This window comes from Gouania willdenowi, chromosome 16, assembly GCF_900634775.1.
Source record: "Gouania willdenowi chromosome 16, fGouWil2.1, whole genome shotgun sequence".
Lineage (NCBI taxonomy): Eukaryota > Metazoa > Chordata > Actinopteri > Blenniiformes > Gobiesocidae > Gouania > Gouania willdenowi.
In genome coordinates this window covers 26,636,354-26,655,140 of record NC_041059.1, presented here as the reverse complement: position 1 = coordinate 26,655,140, position 18,787 = coordinate 26,636,354, and the positions used below count along the sequence as shown (strand labels likewise).

Genomic DNA, 18,787 nt, shown 5'->3' with positions numbered 1-18,787 from the left:
TGCATTTGATATTTTGTAAATGTCATGTTGGTCAGAGGTTAGAAAAATGGAATTTACTTCAAAATTGACATGGTCTAAAGGTTGACTGAGAAAATAATTCAAATTAGTGCAGCTTTAATTTGGTTACTGTCTTTTTAGATGGATGGATGGATCCCATTAAAATCAAGGAAAATATCAAAAATCTTTTCTTTTTTTCTTAAAGTGGGCTCATTAAACTCCTGCTTCTTATCGCGATATCGGTGACGGTCGCCAAACATCTAAGATCAACACAACAAAAGACCCAAGTTGAATACATTGCTTCCGGTTTATTAAGGTGCTAAAATACGTAGGTGAATAAACCTACATATTTTAAGGATCATGTAAGGCTCGTGATTGAGGTATAGGTCTATTCCTTGGTTTTCCAAAACCTTGAAAAAACCCTTTCATTCTCTGCCAGCCATTGACAGACACAGATCCATCAATTCAAACGGTATTTTGGGAGTAGCAGTGGGACTTCATGGAACACTGTAAAGACGATACCGTCTAGACAACATTTGGAGTCGCACATGGATCATCACACACATTCTATCCTGTAACGCTGTCGCTGTGGTACCTGGACAGATTCCCATGACAAACCTGTTTGAGGCAAACAACAAATGGCTTCCAAACATGTCTGAATCTGATGCACTTGTTTCTGGTTGTGTTTAGAAACAGCATCGGACAGGGTAAACACAAAGTTGTAAGCTATGGTGTCCAACAAATGAAAAAGTATACACTGTTTTATCCTGTGCATTTACAATAAGTCACTCAATGCAGAAAAACTTAAAAAGGGTAAAATATGCAACAACAGCAACTATCCTCCATTCTCTGCTTTTCTACCCATGTACAGTAATGTGTCTAATTCCTCATGACTTTTTCCCACACTCTCTGAATGCCTCATCACCATGTTCTATTTCTTGATAGAAATTTTGCCTGAGGCGTCACTCTGACTGCACGAGCAGCAAAAAAAAATAAAAACAAGCAGGTCAACACTGTGTTACAGAGCAAACACACAGATTGACAGACAATCACCTCCACACATTCACACCTTCAGCCAAGTCACCAATAAACTTAACACCTATCAAGCCATTTGTCTTCGCTGTGTATTTTTATTGTGGCTAACGGCAGAATTACAATATATTTTCCTGCTTCCCTGCAGAACTTGATCTACACCAGTCCGTCACTTACCAAACAAACTAAATACGGGGTCAATCCCTGTGGACGTTTACAATTCAATGTACTATCCTCTAAACACACTAATCGTGTGTTTGCATGCTGGGTACTCATATATACGTGAACAAGTATTACACAGTTACAAAAGCAAGCACCAAAAACATCGTAATATATTGTACTTACTGTGGAACAGACAGAGGAGAATATTATGTGTAGAGAAATATTTTTAAGGGTCAAAAATATGAACTCAAAGACACAAGCTACAATACAGAATCAAATACCAACAATAACAATAGGGATGGGACGACTGACTGAGTTCACGATATGATGGACGATAACGGGTTTATGATAATGACTAGACAACATTTTGGAAAGAAAAACGACAATAAAAACTGCAGTTGGAATAGTAACCATACTTTTATTTGACTTTAGCTTTGGTCATACTTACATGCTTTCGCTGGGTATAACATTTTCAGTTAGAGTTAGATAGATTCCGAAGCCAGACCATCCTTTTAACAAGCCAACACTACAGAACTCACTCCTTAAAGGTGCAGTCCGTAACTCTTATAAAAGTGACTTTTTGTCATATTTCCTGAAGCTGTCACTATGTAAGGACAGCCTTAAATAAAACTAGTTGTTTGTGTGAAAAAAACAGGCTCATTGAGTCCCCCCTGCTGCTCCTTCGCCCTTTAACAGATTGCCAGAATGCACCGCGACCGAGCAAAAAGAACCAATCACAGCCAGGATTGTGTTCGATGGGCTGTCTGACAGCTGTTGCTCACAGTCCCTGCCCCTTTCTGCCATAGCCAAAACACAGCAATGCTCATAGCAAGGTAGTGCCTGGAGCACCATCTTTTTTTACAGTGTATGGTCTGGAGGAGTAGAAAATGGAATTGGCAACTTTCCTGCATGAAAGGTAATTACTGCTGATTGATTTACATTATGTTTGATTTGTAAGTGTTACACTAGAACTCTGTCGTGCATGTGTTGTTTGTTCGTGTGCGCACTGCCATCACTGCAGCCTCCGTGTGGGCTGCTGTGATGGCAGCTGATAGATTGGTGTGTACACATTGAGAGAGAGAGGTGCTGCAGTAATATGCTTTTAACAGTGCATGTTATATTACTGTGATGTTGCTCTCGGGCTAACGTTAGCTTGTTAGCTCCTCTGAGGGAGGGACTTTGGAGGCAGGGAAAGAGAGCAGCAGAGGGGAGGGGGAGGGGTTCTGAAAGCTACAGACTGCACCTTTAATGGAGAAAAAGCCTAAAGTGGCACAAATTGTGATAAATGGGCCTGTGTGGCATTTTTACATTAGTAAACTGAACCCAGAATTGTCTTTCAGATCAGACTTCATTTGAATCAAAATTACCAAGATTTATATTGTATATCGCCATTTTCACCCTATTTTCAATTCCATAGAAATATAAATATAAAATACACGAAAACAAAAATAAAAATAATAATAAAAACGTATTTAAATTGCAAAAAGTACCCCGTAGCAAATAAGAGAAAATTCATGTCAGTCTAAATTAAAAGCCACATCATGTCATTATCATAATATTCCTCAAAAAACTAAAATCCTATCTGTGCATGAACTTTACATCAAGAGTTTTTTTTAAAAAAAAACATCTGATGAACCAAGTTATGACAGCATAATATATTATTTATCAGTAGTTTACTCTAATAGTCAAAGCTCTAGCAACTAACCTGGTGTTTTATTTTAGGATCAAAGGCTTCCTCTCAAGTTTACTTCCACGAATGTGGCCCATTGGCCTTTTGTTTAACACGTATTGTGACACACACACACACACAAAGGTGAGGCTCTCAGTGTGCACAAAGGTACAGGACAATATAAGCACACAACAAACTGTGCGTACTGCCCTTAGAAATACAGCTCCTGGCTGTGTTTGATTTAAATACTTCTAAGTAAAGATACAGTGAACTGTAGGGACCATGGATGAGTTATGTACACTGGAGGTCATAACATTCCAGCCTGGCCTGTAAGCTTCCATGGCTCTGGTACACATCAGGAGCTGCTTTAACAATGATAGGAGCTGTAACAACTTACTAGAAAGGAAAAACATTATCCACAGGAGTTCATCTTTTAAGCAAATTCAAGACTAAAGGTTGTAGCAAAGCAGTCAGAGTGTGTTTGTCACAGCGGGGTTCATCAGTGGGCAAAGTGCAACATCGGACTGACGGAAACTGCAGAATTACCAGCAATTTCAACTTTCTGATAAGAGAACAAACAAAAGGGAGTTTTTTTTTTCCCGCAGTAACTGGTTGACCTGTGGCCCGAGGGGGGAGGGACACACCCCTCTGAGAATTGATGGCCAGCGGACGCAGGAAAAGCATGTGAGGCCCTGTTTAGTGTTAGAGCTCATTCTCATCTGAGAAGCATCTTTATCTACCAAACAAATCATGCCTTTTATGTAACCACAGTGTGCTTTGCCCGTTTTTGGTGCGACACTGAAAGTCGTGCTAGCCATTTAGGGTAGTTCCTTTCCTAACCAGGTTCATGTTGTGCCAAAAGCATGTGGTGCTGCTAACAAGCTCTATTTCCTCCATCTTTGGGAGAGAAAGAAAGACAAGAAAGAGATTAGGTTGATCTGCTAACGGAGGGGAATTTTACAAGTTATTCCCAGTGGCAGAGGGACTCCCAGAGGGGGGGAGTTTGTATGTGCAAGTGGTGAGAAAGCCACAGGGTAAAGTTAGTGTGCGTGCACGTGGGGCAAATTCCCCCTGCTGTCAGCTGTGTGGGGTGACCTGCTGTGACATTCCTGCCTCGTGTCCTGACAGTCATACAGAGCAGCTCTGAATACTTCTGACTGGCAATAAACTCACAACCTTCCAATGTCAGGAAGTGACAAGTCTGACCAAGAAAGAGACGAGCACACTCTGGATGCCTGTTCCCCCGCATCACTATCTGAAATAACACATTAGTATCAAACAAGTCATGAGTAAAGGGGGATTTTATTGTTGTTCGCTTTGAATATAACCAAACAAATAGTCTATTCCAGACATGGGCAACTGGCCACATTAGGTCTTAGGTCTAATTTTATGCGCCCCCCAAAGTAAATGTACAAAATGAAATTAAAATACACAAAATAAGAGCAAGAAAACATAAAAAGACATAAAGAATTACAACAAAACAGGAAAAAACTGTAAAAGACAAACAGAAAATACTCCAAATACACATGTAACTACTACAAAAATGAAGAAAACCACAACAGTAATACACAAATGCTGACATGAATGTTGATCATGTGGTCCTCTGATCAAATGAACACATTTTTGTGGCCCCCACTGTGATCAATGTTGTTTACCTCTGGTCTATTTGCTCACTACCATTAGGAAGTATCACAGGAAGCATTTAGGAGGAAATAAAGTATGTCCTTGACCTTGTGAAACCGAGCCCTTTTTCCACAGGATTAAGGATTAGGTTAGGTTTCGTCAAGATACAACTCAGGTTTCAATTACTTTAAGTATACATCAAAGTCATTTATAAAGGAATAGACTATGTTCAATTTAACCAATATTCCCCCTTTAATTTCAAAACTGATGATCAAAAAAATGGAATTTAAGAGTCAAAATTACATTTTTTTTCTTTCTTTCTTTTTTAAAAATAAAAAAAGTAACTTCAAGGTAAACTAAACCTGAGGTTCTTAGCTTGTAGGTAAAGCTAAATGTGTTTTGTAGACCCGTTATTGACCCAATAACAAAATATGTAATGTATATATTATTGTGTTATTTGTACATTTTGAAAAGAATGTTCATATGCACATTTAAAAAAAAATTATTTACAACTCAATAACTGTTACCATTCTGATATTCCCCGAACCAAATTACTTAATTTGTCATTTACACATTTGTTGTGTTTTTTTTGTTTTTTTTGGGGGGGGGTTGTTATATCGTTGTTTTTCATTTTAAATTTACTTAATTTAATTTTTTAAATTTTTTTATTTATCTATATTTTTGTCTAATTCATGTCTGTTGCACAGTTGCATATTTGCACTATACTCCTATGTTGGCATTTATTTTTGTTTTTACTTTGTGCTATTCTACGTGTGAATATCCCCACTGGGGGATCAATAAAGGTCTATTCTATTCTCTATTTCATACATATTGATATATTCATGTTCATTTTGATTGGACTAAAAACTACTGTTGAACTTGGATTTCTTCATCAACTATTACACGATATTGTTTTAAACACAAACCTACATCTGGTTAACAACCACGGGACTAAACCTATGACCCTCTGATAGGGAATGTGTTGTTGCAATAGTAATCCCACTCTATAGTTCAACTAAAATGCTACAAAGATACGAGAAAAACGACAGAATATAATAAAAGGGGAAGTAATGTTTACACTTTGAAAATACTGAAGGCATTTACCTCTTAAGACTTTAACCTGGGCGACATTCTGACCCCTTAAATTCTAAGAGTCTTTTTTACGCACCCGGGGTCACATGCTAAACCACCCACTATCGTGTGCCTTTTGAGACACAGCCACACACAGTCCACTTATAAACATCATCACAGGAACCACTGGAAACACCTTTATTTTAGCTTCTCATTGGTTTTCTTCTATCTGACATTTGTATCTATGACACTGTAAGAGCCTGTGTTATTCTGTCTCTGCCCTTAAAGCTTTTGTCTCTCTGACAAACTTTATTACTGCCAGAAGCAACAAACCCAGACGAATGCAGTAAAGCAGCACAGCAGTAGACACAGGATATACTGTAGTGAGTCAGAATCAAAGCCATGTGTTTAGAGCCCTTGTAAAAAGTCTGATGTGATGTGCTTTCTATTGTAGAGCAGCTGTGATAAACTGATGACTGCCACTCAGTGTGCTGCTAATCCCATGATATTAGCATTACATTAGTACAAAGCTAGCGCTGACTCAGCAACAGTGTAAACCAGGGAACTTCTTTAAAATGTCATTTATTAATTAATTAATTAATTTATTGTATTAATATTCTAGTCAATTGTAGAATATGCCTTTGTTTAAGTTAAACGGATGGTTATATTACATTTTAAATATACAGTATGTATACAGTATATTATTTTTTAATTGGATTTCTTGAGGTTATTTTCAGTGCAATTATTTTCTGTTCATTTATTTAATTGATTTGTAGAACATTCTTCTGTTTAAGGTTAAAATGTATGTAACCATTGGTTAATAATAAATAATTGATGATTACTGTTCTCTGAGTAAAATCACTTGATCACGCTTTTTCTGACATTCCACACCACATATTAGGTAGAAAATATGATAAAAATGATGTATGATTCGTGCTGAAATTGGATCATTTTGATATCGGGCAATACCCAAGAATACAATATCAGCATCATGTCAGATGTGAAAATTGCTGCTAAATTTACCTATTGGCTGAATGCAAGGGTGTAACAATTGTTTGAATATAGGGGGGGGTTGAAATTTGGTACGAATTTCAACAAAATGCATGCAATTTCCTGCATTCTGGTGCATTTTCATGAACAAGTAAAAAAATCTTAATTTAATTGTTGGTACAATAATCTTACTGAACTCTGTCACAACAGTGCGTAATAACTAAACAAACTGGATTTCTTTACTTTTTATTTCATGATGCAACAAATAAACCACAGAAATACAGGGTTGATACAGGCAGAAGCAAGTCAAATGTAATTTTATTTTTAACGCCCAAATACTATAATTTAATGCCACAAATGCAGAAAAAAATCAGCGCATATTTCATTTAAGATTTGCAAACATTTATATATATAATATATAATATAGGAAATTTTTCTGGCGCCCACTAACAGCCGTCCCACCCTAAAAAGCTGCAGTATCCCTTATATTTATATAAGTGTACAGGAAATCTAAAATAACCACTTGTTAACCACTTACTAAACACAATTAAGTGATTAGAATCTTGAAATGCTGAGAACATTCCTACTAGGGCTGGGCGATATGGACCAAAACTCATATCTCAATATTTTTTCTCAAAATTGTGATATACAAAATCAATCTTGATAATTTCATTTCAAATAAAGTCTGACCAGAAAAAAACAATTCTGAATTAAATTTGCTGATGCAAAATGCCACACAGGCACATTTATTAACAACCAGCTGCACAATATGTGCCACTTTCGGCTTTTTCTCCTATAAGGGACAGCACGTGTGAGTGAGTTCTGTAGTGTAGCTTGTTATAGGTAAGGTCTGGGTTAGGGTGCACTCATTAATCCATCTAACTGAGCTTTACATTCATGTTCTGAGAAGTAAAAGCAGCGACTCCTAAAACTAGTATTTTGATACAAAATAAGCTGTAAAATATATATATATCGATATAGGCGATATTGTAGTTTTCTATATCACCAATACAGAAAACTTGATATATCTTGATTCACGATATATCATCCAGCTCTAATTCCTACATTATAAAACACATTTGTTTATTTAATATGCTTACAGTTCATTTACAAGTTAACACGTTGCATATTTAATTTCACGTTGCTTGTCTTTAAGTTAGATATTTACATTTTATCTTCCTAGACAGACAGACTTCCATTCAAGTACTAACCATGCCCAGCTCTGTTTATCGTGGGTTAAACGTGACTTTACATTTGGCAATTATAGCAAAGACTTGGAAAAAATAACTCCAACAGTCAAAAAAAAAAATCTCTTGTTATCGCACCCCTTAAAGATCATCACATCTTTACTGACACACTCTAGATCTGATGAGATTTACCAAAATCTGAATGACTAAATGTGAAATTGATTTTAAAATTTGTTATTTTGAGCTTGCAGGTGGTAAAAGTTTGGCTATGGATGTGCTTGAAACAGGGAAAATGAGCCACCGTAGAGAGTTTCACAAGGCAATCTCTAAAAAAGTGGTTCACAAAAGAAAAAAACTGTGAATCCACAGCCTTTTTAATGAACATGGTGGTGAAGAAGAAGAAGAAGAAGAAGAAGAAGAAGAAGAAGAACAACAAGAAGAAGAAGAAAAAGAAGAAGAACAACAACAACAAGAAGAAGAAGAACAAGAACAAGAAGAAGAAGAAGAACAAGAAGAAGAAGAAGAACAAGAAGAAGAAGAAGAACAAGAACAAGAAGAAGAAGAAGAAGAAGAAGAAGAAGAAGAAGAAGAAGAACAAGAACAAGAACAAGAACAAGAAGCAAAAAAAACAAGTAGAGAAGAAGATAATTAATTATATTCTCTTTGTCTGTCAATAAAAACCAAGACTTTCAGGAAATATGACGGTCTTTTTGTTGACATTCTGTCAAGTCTACAGTTTTGAAGACAAACTTTCCAGACACTGTTCAATTTCCTCTCATTCTCTCTCTCTCCCTATCTGTCTCTCTCTCTCGCTCTCTCTCTCTCCTCGAAGGCCTAACAGGAATCCCATTTGTCTTGCTTATCGTGCCTTGTCCTTAAGTAACCTCTAAAATGAGCCAGGACAGAGAGCGACAAATGAAAACAAGATGGATACGACCAAACACACTGATAAGGACATCCTATTATTTTAGATGACAAATACAGCAGCTGTTCTAATGTGTTAGCAGAAGAGTAACCTGAATAATGGGGCACTACAACCCACAAACTACACACTGACACACCCTATGAGCTAAGTGTGCTGCCTCATTTCAGAGCTTCTGACTGACAGGCAGTAACAGAAATGTTCCATAATGATAAATTTCCTTTTTAGTTTGACGGTTGGGTCAAAAAAAAAAAAAACACTACAACGGGCTCCGTTTGCTGAATGTCATAAACATCTACAGGAGGTGTCAGAAAAACATAAGCAACATACTGTATTTTCAACTAACGGCCCATTTTCTTTCTCTGTTTAACTTGGCACACAGCACGGTGTACAGTTGACCTTAATGTGAACACAGCTCTTCTAGTAATGGTCAGAGTGGGTAACAAGGCTGTCGTATGGCCAGTAATAACATTACGCTTTAAAACACTGGGTTGTGGAAGATGGAGGATATCCTTCATGCATGGGGACAATAAAGTTTCTAGTTCTCTACCATAGGAATCACACCCAGCAACCAAGAACCTCCATCTGTGAGGTATCTTACCAAGAAACCTTCACGCTACCTTTGACAACTATTTTCTCAACAAAAATGTGAGGTTGTCCTGGAAAAAAACAAGTATGGGACCGTATCGGCCAGCATTTCAAATCTCTGATACAAGCACTCAGATGCGTATTTAGTTTTTCTTGGATTTGTTGAGGTTATTTTTCAGAGTCTTCTAATTCATTTTTATATTAAATTGTAGAATCTTTTTACTGTATATGTTTAAAGTTATAATGTATTAATAACCGTGGAACAGTGGTAGAGTGTCCAACAATCGAAGGGTTGGGGGTTTGAATCCTGCTCTTATCCGAGTCATTGACGTTGTGTAATTGGGCAAGGCACTTTAAGCACATTGCCTTGTATGAATGGGTATGGATTGTGCATGAATGTTGGTGGTGGTCAGAGGGGCCGTAGGCGAGAAATGGCAGCCAAAATGGGTTCCTTTTTTAGGGCAGTGATGGCCTATAGTGGTTAAGGAAGCGGGTTTGCAATCGGAGTGTCAAAAAAATGTTAAATGCAGAAATTAAATTTTGTGTATCGAGCCCTACATGTGATGATTAATTGTAAACTAAATTAAAATTAAAAAAATACTAAAGTTCTTTGTTTGAGTAATACCACTTGATCAAACCTTTTCTAACATTCCCTTACAAACTATAAAATAAAAAAAAAGTATATATATATATATATATATATATATATATATATATATAAGTTCTGTGCTCATATTGTATTAGATCAATATCGGTATAGGCAACAATAATGGTATCATATCAGTAGTGAAAGAGTTGTATTCGGAAACCTCTATTGAAATATTATGCTAACAACAACTCATGGCCTTTAATTTGGTGAATAATTGGAAAACCAATTAAACCATGACTTATGATTATGTAATATAGTATTTTGGCAGTTTAGGTCATTTTTAAACTACAACCTGTGATAGAAACACACCACACAGTATATTCTCATTGTCTGGCATATGATTTATTTTTAAATCAATAAAATGCTGAGATTCATATAAACACTGATGAGACGGCACTACATATTTGTGTAGCCAACAAATTCTGCAACAGATTGTTTTTATTTTTGTTTTAATGTGAACATTTACAAAAAAGCAACTCTATTATGAAAAGGCACTCAATGAATTGTTCTAAAACACATTAAAGGTAGTGTGTGTGTGTGTGTGTGTGTGCGTGCGTGCGTGTGCGTGCATGTGGAGGCAATTCTGCCCTCAAGCAAAAATAAGTTCAAGTTTCTTTCTGTCAGAGGTTTACAAGCATTTGCTCCGTTTTAATGTGTCCGAAGTCCAGAATAATCCTGTTTGTTGGAATCTTTAACCAGACTAAAAAGTATAGGTGTGTTTGTGTATCTGTGATAGTCTTTCTCTGTGCGTCACCAGTGTGTGTCAAAGAACAATCGATGACAAAATCCCAACCACCAAAACTCTAACAGACAAAATCCCTAATCATAAACCAACTTGTGGTAAAACCTGTGTTATAAAATGTCTTTATCTGTTGGAGTTTTGTTCTGTCATAAATATATATAAATATAACTATGGTATATTACAGTGCAGAAGTATGAATGAAATTAATGAAATTACAAAGTGGCAGGTGCAGAGCAGTGTGGTGCTTCGTAAAGTGGCTGATGTAAACATGAGTTCAATGGGAGAAAATACCTCACTAGTATTTTACTATGGTCTACTGCCCGTGGTCATTCATATACATTAATGTATACAAGTCCCTCCTTCGTCCTATAGACCCCTATACAAATGGAAACGATCGCCGACTGCACCCAGCCAATAGGCTTAGACTTCCTGTTTTTGAGACTGTCAATCAAAGTGAATGCAGAAGATGTGCACGGGAACAAGGCCGCGCGTCACAACAGCAAACAAGTAAATATGATTTTGGCTCTTATCTGACCCACAGATCTATATCAATGTGACCCGATGTGACCTTATTATGTTCCGCAATGCGCGTGCAGACCCGTAGAGGCATGGCTTCTGGTAGATTGGCAGAGGCAGTGGGAGGAAGTGAAGCTGTTGAGGGCGGGACATCGAGACGTTTCTCAGAATCCCTGGACATCAGCTTTAAAGATGTTTCAGATTGTTAAATGTAATACTTTGCTTAATTAAAGGGGGAAAATCAAAAATCTATTCATTTTCAAATCAAATTCCTGCTTTGTTCCAATATTTATTTTTTCTGTGCCTGAAATAAACACTAAACAATGAACAAAACATTCCGACTGTATTAACTCTCAGGTGACATCATCTGTCCCTTATAATAAGAAAAAACATACTACCCTCAATTAGTTCAACAAGACAATTATTCTAGCAGGAACGTGATAAGACAACACCTCAAGTACACAATCTTGGCGTTACATAATTTCCAGATTACATTACCGTTGCAATGAGTCGTAGGTTAAGTGCTTTTCTCAAGGGCACTTCAGACACGTTGTTGTATACTGTGGCACATTGACATGAATCAATCTGCACCAAGGCAGCCATTATCATATGAAATAATACACACATAAGATGTGCGTGATTTCACAATGTTATTGTTTTCCGTACAGAAGCAGTTCAGGCAAGAGCAGAATACACAAAACCTGAGGGTTGAATCATTCCACATGTATGTGACAAAATGTTTGTCTCACTATTTCTCACCTCACACTGTAACACACACACACACACACACACACACAGGAAACACAATCCCCTGCAGTCATTCATAAACATAGCGGAACACTATCCTAATCGCTCTATTAAGTATGGATGACGAAGGCCCCTGCACTCATTTTAGATTACGTATTTGGCAAAAACAAAGATTCATCATCACATTTGAATTATTAATACTAAATCCACACACATCAAAGCATGCTGTTGATGTTTTGTTGAGTCTAGAAGAAACCTAATTCCTAATTACACTGAAGAGGCAATCAAGCCTGCCAAAAATAACACTTCAATTGCCTGACTGGAACCTGCCGCGCCCAGATTGAGTAGATATTTGAAGCATTCCAGGGCGCAGTATGGAGTCTTGCAGGGTACCTCGTGAGAGGATAAAGCACCCTCAGCAGACCACCCCAGCATGAGCGTGGCAATCCCCCATCCCAGGCAACCCAGTAACACCACCATCAGCTGTTAAAGCACAAACCACCACCAAAGAACTGGCAATGACACAGCAGTGTGTAAAAATAGAAAGAGCAGGCTAGCTGATTATCACCAATTGGATTCGAACCTATTGGGGAAAAAAAACATATTGGATGTCAAATCAATTCAAACAGTGTTAACTTTATGATACTTTCACACAGCTGATAAAAAAACTAAAGATGTTTTCACTTCTGTGGAAATATTGGCTTTAAAACACAGCAGAAGGATTATGTGCCGTCTTTCTCTGAGACTGTAAAGGAACTCTATATGAGCAACATGCTTAGGTTAGCTTAGCATCAGAGGTGAAAGTAATGGATAACAAGTGGCCACGTTAGTGTAATTGAGTTGCTTTCATGGGTACTTGTACTCTTTTGAGTATATTTCTAAATCAGTGAATTTACTTTTTGACCTAAAGAGTTGACCCATATGAGTTATTTTATATGATTCCTCAGGCCAATATACAGCGCTTAACAGTATCAATGCTCCGAGCGGGGCTTCCCTCTTGAAATACCGACTATGTAAGTTTGGAGGAGACGGACCGTCTCTCACCAGGTCATGTGACCTGGAGAATGTCTGGAGAAGTTTCACTTTACGGCAGTTACATGACCAGAGGCTCAGATATACATAGTTCCCACGTGACAACATACGGGCATTTCCCAACCCGGTGCCATTGCTGTGGGCAGCTGAAACGAGTTAGCCTCTGTTTACAGCCAAAAGAGCACACTATGCTAGTTTCGTGTTGGGTTAATGGTGCACTAATCACTGCGATAGTTCAGTTAAACGTGGATTCTTTAGTAAGGGAAGTCGGCAAGTCAGATCCGTAACTTCGGGATAAGGATTGGCTCTCAGGGCTGGGCTCGCGCCACAGCTACAGTCGGGGCTACAGTATGGGCTGGAGGAGCAGCCGCCAACGCACACTCTTCTCCCTGCCACAGCAGACTCGGTGCTCGGCCCATAGACTGTAGCTGCGGCGCGAGCTCAGCCCTTAGAGCCAATTACGGGTCAACTACTGTCTGCATACACAATCAAAAGACAAGGGAGGCTGGCCCGACTGTTTGTTGATTTTTGTGACAGTGCTGCGGCGCTTGTGGCCACGAGGGGCGCTTGACGTGAAAGTTACCGGCCTTGTGCCCCTAGTGGCCAAAAGTTACACAGTGTGCCTTTAAGTACGTTTTAAAAGAAGTAAAGCAACTCGTTACATTTCTACACCCAACCGTTATTAAGTAAATTGTTATTTTTTTGTGATTTTTTAAATTTTTAAAATTCCGTTTCATGGTCTCATGGCACATTGAACATGATCCATATGTTTTTAGTGGTGCTGTTTTTGCTTGAAAGTGTCTATTCGTACGGTTGCCGTACAGAACCCCCAATGCTATTGGTATGTTTACCGAAGTACACGTACGTAGCGTCTTAGGGTTAGGTTATAACCCTATATCGCAACAATTTTTAGGGTTAGGGTTAAGTTTACGGTTAGGTTTAATCTTAGTCACGTGACCTAAACTGACCAATGAGGGGGCGGTGCATACGGATAAAACTAACGGTGAAAGTAACTAGTAACTTTTAGTTTGATTACTATTTAATTGAGCTACTTTTTACTTGTATTTGAGTATTTTATGTCTGACTTACTTGTATTGTACTTGAGTACAATTTGAGTCAAGTAACAATACTTCTACTTGAGTACAATATATCAGTACTCTTTGAACCTCTGCTGAGCACATATCTGATGTTATCGGGTAAAATTATATGCTAAAAAAGTGTAATTGTATTGAAAAAAAAAAATTGCCATTTTCCTCTGATTAGTTATCATTATGGTTATTATTGTTCAACCCTAATTTAATATACAGTTACTTTTGCTAGTTCTAGGTGTCAGTGTCTAAACTAAATGAAGACAGATGGTGTGTGATACAATAAACATCACATTTGTAAAAAAAATAAATAAATAAAAAAGTGTCTATATGCCTAGCCATCTATTAAAAACCTTTAGTGTGTATCCTCTAAGACTGATATGCAACAATGTACACATAAATCTTGCCTTCCAAAAACCAGTTTAACAGTGACAGGATAAACAGATGTTGATCATTCTTATTATAATATCCACACACTTCGTATACCATATAAGGAACATTAAATCAAGCCAATGATCCAAACTTGGGCTAATGTGAAATGTTTACAGATCTCCCATTAAAAACAAGATACAGGAATATAACATCTACTGTGAAATACAACACAACCAACAAAGATTAGCAAAAAACAATAGAACAAACTGTGCAAACAGAGCCATAGCACTCCTTCATCAGTGTGCCTTAATAACGAGAGCGGCTCACAAGGATGCTGTGGAGGAAGGAACACAGAGTAACGCCTGGAATATAAACACCTGCCACAGAGTCGGCTCCTGCTTCCCATTACCTCTAGCTGTAGAGTTAGCACCACAAACACTGGGAAGTGACCCACACAAAGCCATAAATACTGTCAAATACAATGGCTGAGCGAGACCTTTAGCTCTGATGTCAATAGAGAAACCATTTGCATGCTTGTTATTTTTTTATTTTTGTTTTTTTTTTGGTGTTGGGGTGCAGGTTTCAGGCGGAACCGCACAGGTTTCCCAGTGAGGTATTAATGAATTTTCCTGTAACCCTGCAGCACCTGTTAATGTCCACTCACTGTTGTGGTTGGATACAGGATAACAATCAGCTGAGCGCTGGCACTTAAACTGAACCCCTCTGTTAGTTTCATTGAGGTCAGAGGTCAGCACAGCGAGGCTGGCTGTTAAGGTCACATATCAAAGTGAAGCACTATGTAAATCCACTGCAGAGAGGCGACGAGGAAGCCTGACAGCCGACATGTGGGCTGATCAATAAAAACAGGTGAAAGTAACGGAAGTACTTGCGTCACTGTTGAGTTGCTTTAATGTGTACTTTTACTTTTTTAAGTATATTTCTAAATCAGCATTTTTAGTTGCACTTAAGTACGTTTTAAAAGAAGTGAAGTGATTTGTTAGGTTTTTAACCAACCGTTACTGAGTAAATTATTATTTTTTGTTTTAAATTGATCAAAGCACATGCTGACAGTACAAAAAAAAGGAACTGACCAGACAACAATCAAATGCATCACATCATAGCCGACCAATCAGATTAAACATAATGCCCCACGCCAAAACAGCATTGAATGGAGGTTATTATGCCACTTTATTTGGTTCATGTTGGGGTTTCTACAGATTGTGTTGTTATCCACAGGGCACATTTGGCATAGCATTGTTTTAGAGTTCATAAATGTATCTATTTTCTTATTTTAAATTTAATTAATTGGTGTTATTTTATTTCAAAAATAATCATTGTATATTTTGACATACCGTGTATTTTATACAGATAACTTCGTGGGAAATAAATCAAGTTCCAATTGTGCAGGATTTGGTCTTTCCTTTCTTAAGTTTATACATGAGATGTTTACTGTATGCAAGGGAAACGTGGCAAGACGTATTACCAAAAATAAAAGTGGGGGTGACAGTAACTAGTACTATTTAAATGAGCTACTTTTTACTTGTACTTGAGTATTTTATGGATTACTTACTTGTACTTGGACTTGAGTACAATTTCAATGAAATACCAGTATACTTCTACTTGAGAAGAATATATCAGGACTCTCTACACTTCTAACAGCATTTACACACACACAGACACACACAGTGAAACCAAAAGATGCATACGGCATGCAAACAATCACATGCTGACAAATGTGCAAAACCAGCACAAATAGACCAATGAAGCGAGCTCTCCCAGGACAAACACACATGTCCTCCATCATCACGTGTGCCAACTGTCATCACAGCACAAACAGTAGATTTGCCCACCTTTATACTTCTCCCTGACGTTTTCATAAGCCTGGACAAAGTCCTGCTCCTCAGCGTTAGGAGGAAGGTAGGCAGGTTCGTAGGTGGCCATGCTCCCGCTGTCACTCTCCTCCTCCTCTTCTTCTTCCTTTTCCTTTCACTCTCTCTCTCTCTCTCTCTGAGTTTGGATGTGAATGAGGCAGCCTGTGCTGTCCTCTCTGCCTGAGCTCTTCTCTCAGCTGTGTGTGAACCATCCACAGCTACTCACTTCATTCCTCAGCACCCACCCTCCCCCCTCCCCACCCTGTCAGCACCCACCCTCAGCTCTGGTCTTTTCCATAGCCTCCCATAGTCTGGCTCAGAAGCACCAATATAAATGTCAGGCCCCTCCTCTTAAAGATACACAGAGTGGAGCAGCAGCTTACAGCAGGGAACCACTTCATCTTAGTAACACTGTGATAATGAAGGGACAGACGACAGGTTTCTTCCTGTAACCAGGGCTGGACAGGGACAAAAATTCAGCACTGGCATTTTCTGTCCAGACCAGCCTACTACATTATCAGAGGACACCACGTAGAAGCTGTTATTAAGTCAGTAATGTGGCTCTTTATGTCTTACTTTTAATTATTATTCCTCCAGAAAGGGGGAACATTTAAACACATTTTTACCTACTTCCTTAGGCCATTTTTCAACTTCATTTGTCCTATTTTTGTCCCTTTTCAAATGGTTTTGACACTTTTTTCAGACTTTAGCTACCTTTTGCCAATAAATACCCCTTTTTCCTTATTTTTTGCCCATTTTTTAATGTTCCTTTTGACATTTTAATGAATTTTTTTTCCTTTCTTTAATTTTTTTTTTTTTGCCACCTTTCATCCCAATGAGCTAAATTTTGCCCAATAAATACCACTTGTTTCAGAATCAGAAAGGATTTTTATTCACCAGGTACAGTTGAAAACAGCACAAGGAATTTAACTTGGCAGTTGGTCCAAAGAACATGCGCACCAACACACCGAGGCAGCCATCTGCGGTGCCATCATGTTTAGATGAAAAATGGAAAAACTGGAGGAAAGGAGAGGAGAAAAAGGCAGCTCCCAAACTATGTTCTCTTAGAGGAACACAGTGTAGGACGAGGGAAAAACACCTCAGCACATAAGCCCATTAAACACAATTACAACAAAATTCGCAGACATATGGTCGGGGGGAGGGGAGTAGATCCAATATGGTGGCCTTATCGCAAAAGCTGGGCTGTCAACTTCTCCATGCTAGATTCAAACCCGCGTAGAAGTTCCAAAGTAGCATTCTGCTTACTTTTGAGTTTATTTATTGCATGAGTCTGAGTGTTGAGAGCCCTGCCCAATCCATCTGAAATGACTGGCAGCCTTACCAAAACAGCTGCCGACGTAATCCGAACTTTACAACAGGTCAGAAAACTGCCAGCTCCAATCAGCAGCATACCTGCTAATAATTCCAATCGTGTAGATCATGTAGTCTTCCACGTCCTCAACGGAAAGGATAGACAGACACGAGCATCCACTTCTCCCAAGAGTCCATAAACGTTCCTCCAGGACAGGCGGGCTCACCTCTGCCCGTTCTCTTTGTCAAAAAAATTTGGTCGATTGCATTGAGAGACCAGCTGATCAATTCTTTACAATTAATAACTCTTGGCTGCTTTTGGCCCATTTTAGTCACTTTCCACTCTCTTGCCACGTTTTTGACACTTTTAGACCATTTTTGGCCACCTGTTACCATGTCTGCCTCCACTCACTTGTAAAAAACTAAACAAAAACATAGCAGACTGTACCAGACTGGACCAGCCCACTTCGGGTCAATTATTTTATTAAAGTGCTTCCAAAAAGATGAGTAAGGTTTTTTTTCTTTGGGCCATGGGTCGTTTAATTAAATAGATGGAAAAGATTAAAAGTTAAAATAAAAGTAAATTTCCACATGTCTATAGATTTATGTGTTTCATCAAATTAAGTTAATCCAAGTAGTCATGCTGTTATGTATGAGGACTCGGAGTCACCAAATATCTGTTTCGGGACTTAGTGTGAAAGTGTGTAGCCTGTTCTGAGGTTTTTACTCATTCTTCTATTGTGATTGTAAATAATCACAAATCAACCAAAAGTACACATCAGCAATATAAACAAGTATCAGCACTGATCAATAGGGCTGCTTCATCAGCCGAATTTCCCAATTATTAAAGTCTCATTTGAATTACAAATCAATTTTCCATTAATAATGATAATAAACTTTATTATTATTGATCTTCATTTAACATCAGCTACTAAATTATGTCTTCTCTTTTGACTTTCAATATTGCATAGTGCAATTTAAAAATCCAAATTAGGAGGACTCGCCTGGTTTGCATTACAATTTGAAAATGTTAATTATCGATCTTTGGAAATTTAGGTATCGATTCATGATCATTAATAATAGAATTGCTGTTCACCGATTTTCTTTTACCGCCCCTACTAATCAACTACCATACTTTCTCATTATTTCTAATAAACATTAAAAAAAAAAGTGACTTATATTTAGTCAAAATGTACCATTTGTTTCAATATGATTAAC

The 18,787-nt window shown here is 37.9% G+C and overlaps 1 protein-coding gene across 1 annotated transcript in view; it reads right to left on the bottom strand.

Annotated features, from left to right (window-relative positions):
* LOC114477884 (R-spondin-2-like) overlaps positions 1-16,328 on the bottom strand; it is a 127,417-nt gene extending 111,089 nt beyond the window's left edge. The window contains exon 1 of the mRNA XM_028470553.1: positions 16,238-16,328. Coding sequence (XP_028326354.1) covers positions 16,238-16,328 — 91 coding nt within the window. The remainder of the gene's footprint in view (positions 1-16,237) is intronic.
* Positions 16,329-18,787: the final 2,459 nt, after the last annotated feature.